Genomic DNA, 12,092 nt, shown 5'->3' on the forward strand with positions numbered 1-12,092 from the left:
GTCCGGTATGGTGTGTCATCAGAGCAAGAGATCGACGTGCGTGCAGACGAGGTGGCATGTGGTCATCTGCGTGTCTCGGCGAGAAGATCAAGTTCGGCGTGTAGTGGGACCATGACCAATTTAGTTGAGTTCCTGCGTGAGATTAATGGTGTGTCTAATCTGCACGTAGCACGCGAGATGTGTCCGCGTGGGCTGGTAGTCCGAATCATGCGTTGAGTTGAGTCGACGAGTCGTGAAGCTGAAGAGAGAGCCAAAAGCAAGGGGAGCATGGAAGACGTCAACTTCAAGATTAGGGGGAGATTGTTAGGATAATCTTGAGTTTGAGTCTAGCTAGGTGCATGTGTTTGTGTCCTAATCAGATTAGGAGTGTGTCTATGCGTGAGTTAGTAGTGTTCATGTGCATGTGTGATTCAGCGTGAGTTGTGTTCGAGTAGGACTAGTAGTCCGTATGGTGTTGGTTTGTGCATGTATATATACGCATGCAACCCTCTAGTTTGTAATCAAGGTCGTGGGATTTGAGATATTGAGAAGAAATAAAAAGAGAGGCACGACAGGTGCCTCTAGCCAAATAAATTCCCGATCGCGTGCGTCTTCATGTGACTGATTTTTGGGCAAACCCAACAGGGTGATTCCAGAAAGAACATCTTGAACTGTCGTCAAGGTGGAATTTAGCAGCCGCATGAAAAAAAGCAAGTGTTGCACTGTCTTTACCAAAATGGCCGAAAAGTTCTTTGTCCCCCCGGGCAGAGAACAACCATCGAGTTCTGAAAGCACGTCAAGGTCCGAGATATCAAGTCCACCGAAGATTTTTGGCGTTTTGCCAGGCAACAAGGTTCTTTGCACCAGCCAGCAAATCTGAACCAGCCCAAAGAAAAGAACGACGCAACTTGTAAATTTGCTTTATGATCCAAGCCGGCTGCTTGATGGAGATCATTTGGTAAGAGGGCAAGGCCGAGAAGACAGAGTTGATGAGAATAAGACGGCCCGCCTTGGAGATAAATTGATCTTACCAACCTGCCAGTTTCTTAGCAATTTTATTAATGATGGGTTGGAAGTATTTTTCTTGAGCTTCGAGATGGAGAGGGGCATGCCAACATAAGTACAGGGGAAGGCGACACAATCACATGGTGCCTATAATAATGATCTGTCTTGGCCATTACAGTTCATAGTGAATTTTCTGTACAATGACTGCATAGTGAGTTTTCCAGTTTCTGACCATTTTCGTCGAGGAATGTCATCTTCATCCACATTAATTTATCCAGGAGCAAAATGGCCATTTATATGATTAATGGAACTCAATTAACAGAAAGTCAATGGAGTCGAAAAGAGAGGATTAAAATATTTCATCAAGGAAACTAAGAGGGAAATAAGCCTTTCAACACGTTACTCCAGTAAAGACCAAAGGGATCTACGAGTAGCTAGCTGTGTGTTCCATGGAAGAATTTTGTTTGTTTCAAGAATATTAAATACTCCTATTTTAGATGGAGAGCATTGATGGACAACCTGTAAATTCGGCGCCAAAGTTAGCATGCAAATCTCTCTCTACTGATCAATCGAGCTGTTGGATCTCAGAACTCAGATGAATGCAGACGCCTATAAAAGACATGCGACCCCTCTCCTTCCTCTTCAGACTTCGCCCGGCTACCCATCCACTGGTACTTCTTAGCTCACACACACGAGTTGCAAGTGCTTCTTGAACAAACATGGCAGCTGCTCGTGGAGGACTCGTCCTCGGCCTTTGCACCGTCCTGATCGTGTCCATCACGGTCACAAACGCCGAGGCAGCGTCGGTCGTCGTCGGCTTGGCCAAGTGCGCCGACTGCACCAGGAACAACATGAAAGCCGAGCAAGCTTTCAAGGGTAACTTTTATCGTGTCAATCTGATCTCAATGCACGTACGTCCCAGGATATGGAGCTATATATATATCTAGCTCACTGTTTGTTCTGCCATGTACATACATATACTTTGCAGGTCTTCATGTGGCTATCAAGTGCAAGAACAGCAACGACGGCGAGTACGAGAGCAAGGCCGTGGGCACGCTCGACGGTGCCGGCGCGTTCAGCGTGCCACTGGCCTCAGACCTCCATGGAGCCGATTGCCTCGCGCAGCTTCACAGCACGGCCAACGGGCCTTGCCCCGGGCAGGAGCCATCCAAGATCGTGCCACTGTCGAAGGCCGGAACCTTCGGAGTGGTCGCCGGCAAGACACACTACCCGTCGGTGGTATGCGCATCAGCCACCTTGTGTGAGCCCATCAAGAAACACATCATCAACCATTTTCACAAGAAATCCGTGCCACCGAAGCCGGAACCCAAGCCACAGCCCCAGCCGGACTACCACCCCGTCCCTCCCACTCCCACCTACGGAGGACACCCCGCGCCCATTTACCACCCTCCGGCACAGCACTAATTAACCTCTACAGGATGCTTCATGGCTGGGGGTCGAATGCGTTCATCATTCAGTTATGTCATTCGGTTGTGTCAACGAGCCTCTTTTCAGATTACGCCATGAGACGACCGAGTGTGGAATTGGAAGCGCGTGCGTGCATTGTTAGCTTTCATCCACGAGAGTGGAGTATATGTATGTATGCGGATTTGGTAGGGAGCGGTCGCATGAGAATTTGATTTTCACAGTCAACAGTGTGGTCCGTCAGATCTACGTCAAGATTCGTGCAAATACGTCCCACTTGGTAAATAAAGAAACAACTGGCCTAGTGGTGCAGCGTTGCCAGCAATTTGCAGAGATCCTGGGTTCGAGTACGCGCGTTGCTGTATTTTTATTTTTTTTCTTCAATTTTTCTTCTTTTGCTTGGTTTTTTGTTTCATTATACCTTCTATTTTGTGTTCCTTTTTCATATGTAACGCTAGTTAAGACAGTAAGTTGCATGCTAAATTAATATTACACAAAATATATACTTTCGCACTAATGTAAAATAGCAATATTTCACATTTATTTATTTATCTGTCCGAATTTTGTAGACTCTAATTGTCTACGAGTCGCACTGTAAATTTTCAAGTTGAATGTTGCAACTGTAATTTTTAGAATTTGATGGGCGTTGGAACTGCAATTTTTCCAGTCACACAATGGCTTCGACTATTATTTTTTCAATTTCATAATTGTCGTTTTCAATTGCACCATGATTGCAACTCTGATTTCTCAATTGCATGAAGGTTTTGCAACTGTAATTTTTCTATAGTGCCTGTAATTTTTCCGATGACGTTGCAATTGTAAAATAGTTGCAGTTATAATTTTTCTAATATCACAGGGTTGGAACTATAATTTTTCTAGTTTAAATCGGAATAAGGGATGCAGGGCGCATTGTGCCTGAGTTTCTATTTTTTAGCCAAACCACAGGTTGTGAGTGTGCACTGCTTTTCCACGGTGACGCGTTTCCCGGACGAAGCAGCGTACCCAACTACCCTAGCCACTAGCCTCTGACACACACCGGCAGGCTTGGCAGGCTTTATGCCAAGAGAAAACACACACGCACAAGCAAACCACACACACACACATCGGTAGGCATGCATGCGTACGAGAATAGAATGGCTCGGACATGTAACGTTTTCTTGCTGTTGATTTTCTATTCAAGTATCGAGTTTGCTAATTATTGTCGCTTCACATTCTTAAAATATTAAATTCTATGCACTGAACTGAAATGCACGTCTACGAGATCGATCTAAAATTGGACTATATATGCAAAATATGCAAGTTGAAGAGTTCTACTCTGTCTCTGAATTTAGGTTTGGAAAGTACTTTTTTCGTCCCTCAACTAGTCGGAAAATTCATCTCTCGTCTCTCAAAAACAATTCGTATTTTTTTCATCCCTCAACTTTCAAAACCGAACATTTTTAGTCCTTAAGGCTATCCGAAGCGGTTTGTCTAACCACGTGTCCGGTTTGCACTTAATCCCGTAACCGCCGAGGCTGTTGAAATTGGTCGTCGTCGTGCTCTGGATCTCGTCCAGGCACTGGTTGTACTTCTCCTCCATCTGCATCATCCATATCTTGATTGAAAAAATAAGTGAAAAAACTATGCGAAAACCAGACACTTGGCTGGCTAGGAAAACCACTTTGGATGGACTAAGGGACTAAAAATGTCTGGTTTTGAAAATTGAGGGACGAAAAAATTATGAAATTTTTTTGAGGGACGAAAAGCGAACTTTCCGACAAGTTGAGGGACGAAAAAAGTACTTTAAAAATATAATCTTAGTTTGTTCATCAAAATTCAGCAAAGTGGTTTGATACTTCCAACCATGCACACAACACTATCTCCTACCATGAGCGCGGAGGACAAGGATGATACGGATCACCGCTCTGCATGAGATGCTAAGGGGTCAAGTGAGCCAGCCCAATTAGCGGGGCATATGCCAAAAAGAAGCGAGCCACCTGTTTATGTTTTGTTAAACACATGTTTCCTCCGTTCGAAAATAAGTGACGTTTTCGTGATGGGCCAAATACGTCCACCGTTTGTTCTCCACATTTCAATCCCAGAGCACATGCCCAACAGAATGCATACCATTTATTTCGTTCTTATTGTGTATGGTCCCTGCAGTTTCGACATTTGAAGATTTATTGCTCCATGCTCCTACCGGTTGGCTATTTAAGTTTTTTTTTTCTTTTTGAGGATTGTTTCCTGACTTCTTGCATAGCTGCCTCAGATGCAGTTCTAGGTCAGTCCCAAATAGGTTTTACGATAAATTATGTGTAAAGTTATACATAACAATCAACAGTCTATCATACAGCCACTTCAATAATGAGTTTATAAGATAATTGGTATTCAAGAAAAAAAAAACTTACCAACCTAGAAACAACTACCTCGTCTGGGCCTGGCCTCTGCAAGCCCAAGATGCTAAGGTAGTATTTAGTTGGTGTTTGGTTGGTAGAATACTACAATTTGAAATGAAACCAACTGGTTCTTTTGCCAGCAAGATGCGGAATGCACCGGTTCCTAAAAAATTGAGTTATCATCTTGTTCTCTTTGGAATTGGTGTGGACCTCTCTCATGCTCTTGACCGTGCGCACATGTCTCCTCAGCTCTTGTATGTGCCGAATAACAATCACATTTGAAATTGTTTGCCGCGTTTTTATGTTGTGAGTGCTAAAACAAAATTCAAGTACTTTCATTTTTCTAGAAAAGCTGGAAATCTAAAAAGAAAAGGAACAGCTCCTCTATTTTTTTCAAGTTAATTCTGAACAGAAAAATATTGCTGGAATTTAAATTTCTAGACTCAATTCAGTTCTGCTAGTATTCTCTTACGAAGTAACTATCAAAGGATAGATTCGTGGGAGCATCTAGCTGGAAGAACCAATTAAGACTCTCAGCAGTCAGCACTAAACATGCATGCGTTGGCTCGATCGGTACCAATACCATCAATCACCTTTGACAAATACGACCAAACATGATACAATTACTTACGCAGAGCAAAAGTAACACCCGATAGGGAGTGAGCTCCCCTGGTTGGGGAGTGGATATATGTACAATCCACCACTTGAGTTAAAGTCTTCACCGATATGAATTTAGTTTCTTATTTATACTGTAGAGTTTTCCTATGGTTCACTTTTCCCATTCCTAGCTATGGAGACAAATGATGAACTGAAAAATAAAGGCATATGTATCGCCAAAGATGGAAAGAAAACTGTATTTGTGGTCCAAAGTTTAAGTCAGTACGGGGATACTTTATTCCACCCTATACATGTCAACAATGTGGCGTTGTGGGTTAGGGTGCGGGGCGACGCGGCAGGGTCGGGGAGGCCTAGAGGTCGACGGCGAGCGGCCGGTGTCGGGCTAGAGAGTTGGCCGGAATTGGAGAAGAAAAAGGGGAGAGAGGAGGGCTGACGGAACGAGATGTCCACGCGGGCGCCGTGGGGAGAGGGAGGGCTCAGGATGGACGGGCGGACGAGATGTCCACGCTGGCGCCGTGGGGAGAGGGAGGGCTCAGGATGGACGGGCGGACGAGATGTCCACGGTGGCACCGACAGGTGGGCCCCTCTGTCAGTTTTACTGTCAAAACGCAATCAACTGCGAAATCAGTGCGCGGAAATATGATTTAGGGTTGTGAGGAACAAAGCCTCCACATATCTCGTATATAAAAAGGACCAACAGTTACATGTACAACACGACTAAGACTAGGACACGTATACAACACGTATACGAATCGGTTTCTAACACTCCCCCTCAATCTGAACTACTACTACATACAAGGTTCAGATTGGATTGGAACCGGTCTAACATCTGTCGTGTAGCTGGTTTAGTAAATACATCAGCTAGTTGGTCATTCGTCGAGATGAACCTGACGTCTAAAGCTCCAGAAGCAACGCGCTCTCGCACAAAGTGGAAGTCGATCTCTATGTGCTTGGTCCGTGCGTGAAAGACTGGATTCGCCGTCAGATATGTAGCCCCAATGTTATCACACCATAAGATGGTGGTTCGCTGTTGTGACACGCCTAGCTCCTTGAGCAGTGATTCTACCCAGATGGATCTTCTTCATCGTGTGAGTATGGAGAATTGTAGACCCACTTCGACACCATTGGCTACCACCGAGCGCCTGGCTCGTGAGACTGGAACACTACTGGGTCCACATTGTTTCGGCGGTTGTCGTGGCCGCCACCGCCTCCACTGCCATTGTTTCGGCGGTTGTCGTGGCCGCCACCTTGGCCGCCGTGCTGCTGGCCGCCTCCTTGGCTGTCGTAGCCCTGATGCGAGTATCCAGCGGGGCGTCCTCCAGACGTGCGCGCATCAGGCGCGCGAGAGCGGTTGCCGGCAGGGGCGCCATATCGTGAAGCGGCATTGGCGGATGAGGACCAATCCCCCTCGTCGGACTGCTGCAACAGCTGCAGTGCTTCATAGTTCAGCACCATGGAGTAGAATTCAGCGGGGGTCACCGGAGTGGTGATGACGCTGAGAGATGCCGCGATCGGGTTATAGGTCTTCCCCAATCCGGTGAGCATGTAATCTATGATCTCGCCGTCTTCAAGCGGAGACCCAGCGGCAGCCATGGCGTCGGCGAGAGCCTTCACCTTGTGCATATACTCGCTTGCGGTCATGTCCAGCTTCCTCAGCATCTGGATTTGACGCCGGATGTGCCGCACCCCGGCACGGTTCTGCGCGCTGATCATCGTGTGAATTGCCGTCCACGCAGCAGCCGTGGATTTACAGCTAATGAGCTGATTCGCGAGATCCTCGTGCATCGAGGAGAGGAGCACCCCTAGGACCTTCTGATCTTGCGTCCACCACTTCGCGTACTCGGGATTAGCCACGGTTGTGGCAGTGTCGCCGGTGCCCTCGGTGACGGTTTTGGCCGGCGCAGCGGCCGATCCGTCGAGGAAGCCATGGAGGGAGGCGCCGGAGAGGTTGGTGATGACGAGTGTCCGCCAGAGAGGGAAGTTGCTGCGGTCGAGTCGCACGCCGATGGCGGGAACGACGGTAGCGGTGGTGGCGGTGGTAGCCGGCGGGGCAACAACGGGGCCGACGAGCGCGAGCTGCTGCGAGCTGCTGGTCGCCATCGCTCAGCTAGCTCGAGCACGCACGACGCAGGAGGCAGAGCTCACGCGAGCAGCTGGGCAGAGGCGATCACGTACGCACGCGGGCAGGGCACTTCACGTACGCAGGCAGAGACGGAAACGAGTTTGGCTCTGATACCAAAATATGATTTAGGGTTGTGAGGAACAAAGCCTCCACATATCTCGTATATAAAAAGGACCAACAGTTACATGTACAACACGACTAAGACTAGGACACGTATACAACACGTATACGAATCGGTTTCTAACACGCGGAAGTACCTCCGGCCCCAAAAACAGTGGTAATTTGAAAAAAAAATGGTTTTCCTAGATATGTGACTCAAATGTGGTGGTTCTGCTTAATTTCCTCTTACATATTTGCGATCTCTCGGGCAGCCTAGAGATTTTTTATTTCCAAGTCAATCAAGTGTTCAACTTAGATTTAGACATACCCGAGTACCGAGTTGGACATTTTAAGACTAACATATCATATATAATTTAAAATATGTAACTCCGTAATTTTCTTTGAAAATCTCTGGTCTTAAAAATAAAGAGTTCATAGCTGACTTAAAATTAGAACCTCTCCACCAATTTCTAAGAAACTTTCTCAAAAAAATTATTTAGTTAAGAAACCGTGCGAGAAAAATAGAAAGAAGGATGGCTAAAGCCGATCCACCAATTAATTATTGCACGGTCATTTTGATCAGGCAGCTATATTTCGGGAGCTTTAAGGTTGGGCAAGACAAGAGAACAATTTGTACGATTAACCAGCCAATAAATTCTTAGCTATAAGAGAATGAAAAAAAGGACAAAGACATAAAAGAGTGCTAGCAAATTAAACTGCAAGGTACTCAATGATTTAAAGATTACCTCTCCGCGGCGGTAAAAAAAATAGATTTCAAGATTTCGATATGATAATAAAATAACATTTCACACAATTTTCAAGGGTTAAATAAAGCATGACATTCCAATCTCATACTCCCTACTTGTTTATGGAATCCTACAAAATCAGAGGCCAGTGAAGGGGAGTGGATCGACCGAAGGAACAATATGGATGGAAGGCTGCAGTAATTAAGAGGGTGATGAGGTGTACATTGCAGGACCAGCGGCGCAAAATTTATGGCGCGTAATTAAGAAACGACGCGAATAGCTCGGAGAATGAGTCTGTACATACTGTATAAACCTCACCCTATACACAGCATATACGCATATATACGCATGTACACGTCCAGCTGTTTGGTCGCTGAGTTCACATAAAGGCGGCAATTAACCGACCCGCCCGTTGGCATGTGCTGTAACAGTTTTGAACCACATATGCACGGACACACCTACTGCGAGATGCGTAGCAACCATGATGTGAATTAGACTATGCGAGAGCGTCGTGGCGACGTCCTCGACCCACAATTAATCTACTTGTGTGCATTCAATCGATCTATTGCTCGCTCATTCTGTTTGCCTACCCAAACGACTTCACTCTGTTGTCTACCGAAACGACATCTCATTCTGTTGTCTACCGAAACAGACTTCAATGGCTCGTCTATGGGTAGATTAATTAATTAATTCCCACTCCTTTCAACCAACTGGTACTGTCTATACATGATCAGTAAAGATCGATCGAGCTGTATGTCGATCTATGTCGATCTGGCCAGCAATGTTTGCAGATCGATCGATCGCTCAATCACCCGTCGTCGCCTCAGTATATATAAGCTTTTCGTCGTTGCTGCTGCTTCGCTGCATGTTCAGAGCATCTGGAAATAAGGTGTGGCAGTTTCCTGAATGATGGGGCGAGGACAAGGGAGGCTCCTCCTCCTGGGCTTAGCCGTCTGCGCCGGGCTGCTGACGGCCATGGCGGCCGGCATCGTCGCAGAAACGGCGGCCGCTAAGTCTGTCGTCGTCGGCATGGCTCAGTGCGTGCACTGCGCGAGGAAGAGCATGGACGCCGAGGCAACGTTCAAGGGTACGTATATATACGAAACTGCTTCCGGATGGCACAACAAATAATTATAGTTGCTTTAGCATTTATTATGAGTAGCTAATCGTTTCGTGCTGCCATTTTTATCGCCATAAGGTCTTGGGGTCAGGATCAAATGCAAGAACGGCAACGGCGAGTACGAGAGCAAGGCCATGGGCAAGCTCGACAGCTCCGGAGCGTTCGCCGTGCCACTGCCGGCCGACATCGACCTGCGTGCCGCCGAGTGCTTCGCGCAGCTCCACAGCGCGTCGAGCAGCGAGCCTTGCCCGGGGCAGGAGCCGTCCAAGATCGTGCCGCTGTCAGAGCCCGACGGCACCTTCGTCGCCATGGCCGGCAAAACCACGGAGCTCCAGAGCCACAGCCACCACCCGGGGTCCGAGTGCGCGTCGGCCAACATCTGCTTCCCGTGCCACAACAGCAGGAAGAACCTGTTCTTCGGCCGCAAGCCGTTCTTCATGCGCCGCCGCATGAAGCCCTGGCCGCCCGAGTACGAGCTTCCGGCACCCGAGTACGGCGCCCCGGACTGCCCTCCCGACTCTCCGGAGTACGGGACCCCGACGCCAGTGTACGGGACACCGGCGCCGAGGTGCCTTTGCTCCCCAACCCCGGCGCCGGGCTGCCAATGCCCGATGCCCACGCCGGTATACGGGATGCCGGCGCCCGTCGTATACGCTCCACCGGCACCCGTATACGCTCCACCGGCGGCACCCGTATACGGAATGCCCATGCCGACGCCGGTATACGGGACGCCGATTCCGACGCCCGTGTACGCTCCACCTGCACCCGTCTACGGGACTCCCACGCCGGTCTACGCTCCACCAGCTGCTCCCGTGTACGGAACTCCCGCTCCCGTATACGCTCCTCCGACTCCCACGCCGGTGTACGGGACGCCGAGCCCGAGATGCCTATGCTCCCCTACGCCGGCGCCCGGGTGCCAATGCCCTGCTCCGGTATACGGGACGCCCGCGCCTGTATTATACCCGCCTCCGGCGCCGGAGTACGGGACGCCGACGCCGACGGTGTGCCCTCCTGCCGCTCCGGTGTACGGGCAGCCGGCTCCACCGGAATGCGCTCTTCCCGCGCCGGCATACGGGGCGCCACCGACGCCGGAGTGCCCTCCAGCTGCCACGCCGGAGCTCGTCACTCCCCCGGCCCACTAAGTCCAGTAACTATAGCTCCATTAATGATAACTAGATCCGACTTACTGCTATTAGCATACGTACGTACCACTATACCAACGCCTAGCATGGGGAATAAAGGAATGGGACTTGATTAATTGTGGTCGCCGAGGTTGCACTGAACGAGCTCTGATGAGGATGCCTGGAGTCTGCATTTCGGATGTGTTTTGGTTTGAAATTTGTCGCGGCATTTGGCAATGTAAGCTGGATGCATATGCATGTGCTTCATTAAAGGGAAACTATCTGTTTAATTACTAATTAGTCATGCTGAGGAATATAATGTTTGCTCTAGATGTGAATGTGATCGATGTCTGTCGGTTATATGCACAATATTTGTATGTAATTGTTCATCTTTTCAAATATTCGCATTGGATTCCACATCTCAAATTTGATTTATTCAATTTTTTGGATTTTACTGAGGCCATTAGCGTTTGTTTTCTTTGGAAAATCATTTCCAATTTCTTTAGGCCGAATCAGGCTGGCCTCATCCCAGTTTTACCCCTCATTGTGCAGCCCGCTGGCCTCCCGGTTGGACTGCCTCGAGGCCGAACCACCTGCCGGCCCACCCAACTACGCTCCCCCTCGCTCCCTGGGCCCTGGCCCAGCCATACCTCCAGACGCATCGGCCCCGAGAGCCTGTTCGAGCACACCCGCGGCGCTGCGCTGGTAACGACGGCCGCCGCTGCCATCTCTCCTCTAATCCTCTTACCTAAAAGAGACAGGGACCTACAAAGAACCGTGTCATGTTCTGTTTTATACTTCCATCAATATAATAGCGCTGAGGTTATCGGAGTTCAAGCTTTCGAGTCATTTGAGTTTGTTTTCATCTTACTACCCTACATTTATTGGCCGAATTATTTGGGTACACGGCCAAGCTTTGGAAAGGAAGAATCAAAGATACGGTTTTGCTATTTCTTAGGCGACTGAGAAATAACTATTTCTTAGTCGATGATAACAATCTTTTGATTCAATCATTGAAATTCGTGTAAGATTAACGTAGGTCCGATGGATAAGAAAATCTTGATTGGATGGCTACAATTGCTGACTGAGAAATAACTATTTCTTAGGCGACTGAGAAATAGACACTCCATCGAAGATATTGTGAATGCTACTGATCTCATTCCTATCACTAAGGAACAAATGAAGATTATGTGAGAAGACGATGGATGGGATTTTTTTCCAAAAAATGTCAAGTCTTTTTGTTTGAAGCATAAGATCAAAGACAATGTTGGAGCTGAATCTCTCAACTCACACAAGAAAAGAAAAACAAGATTTTGGTCCTCGAGCTGCCTCTCAGAGCCGAGCTTTTCTCTCCTTCAATTCCTCTTTCTTTCGCATACAAGATATATATAGCAGGCTATAAGCCAACCCCAACGACCCACTACTCTAGGACCTATTCTACTGGTTACATGCACACACACGACTAACTCCTAAACTGAGATC

General features: G+C 47.9%; 2 protein-coding genes across 2 annotated transcripts; both read left to right on the forward strand.

The window, feature by feature from the left end:
• Nucleotides 1–1,617: 1,617 nt before the first annotated feature.
• LOC100838608 (proline-rich protein 4) lies at nucleotides 1,618–2,977 on the forward strand. Its single transcript, XM_003573676.4, has 2 exons — nucleotides 1,618–1,860; nucleotides 1,973–2,977. The coding sequence occupies exons 1-2, from the start codon at nucleotides 1,704–1,706 to the stop codon at nucleotides 2,407–2,409; spliced, it is 594 nt and encodes a 197-aa protein (XP_003573724.1). The 5' UTR covers nucleotides 1,618–1,703; the 3' UTR covers nucleotides 2,410–2,977.
• A 5,961-nt stretch (nucleotides 2,978–8,938) lies between these two features.
• LOC100836653 (extensin) lies at nucleotides 8,939–11,029 on the forward strand. The gene is made up of 2 exons (XM_003571612.4): nucleotides 8,939–9,456; nucleotides 9,568–11,029. Exons 1-2 carry the CDS (start codon nucleotides 9,276–9,278, stop codon nucleotides 10,629–10,631), a joined length of 1,245 nt encoding a protein of 414 aa, XP_003571660.1. The 5' UTR covers nucleotides 8,939–9,275; the 3' UTR covers nucleotides 10,632–11,029.
• The last annotated feature ends 1,063 nt before the right edge of the window (nucleotides 11,030–12,092 follow it).

This window comes from Brachypodium distachyon, chromosome 3 (genome assembly GCF_000005505.3).
Source record: "Brachypodium distachyon strain Bd21 chromosome 3, Brachypodium_distachyon_v3.0, whole genome shotgun sequence".
NCBI lineage: Eukaryota > Viridiplantae > Streptophyta > Magnoliopsida > Poales > Poaceae > Brachypodium > Brachypodium distachyon.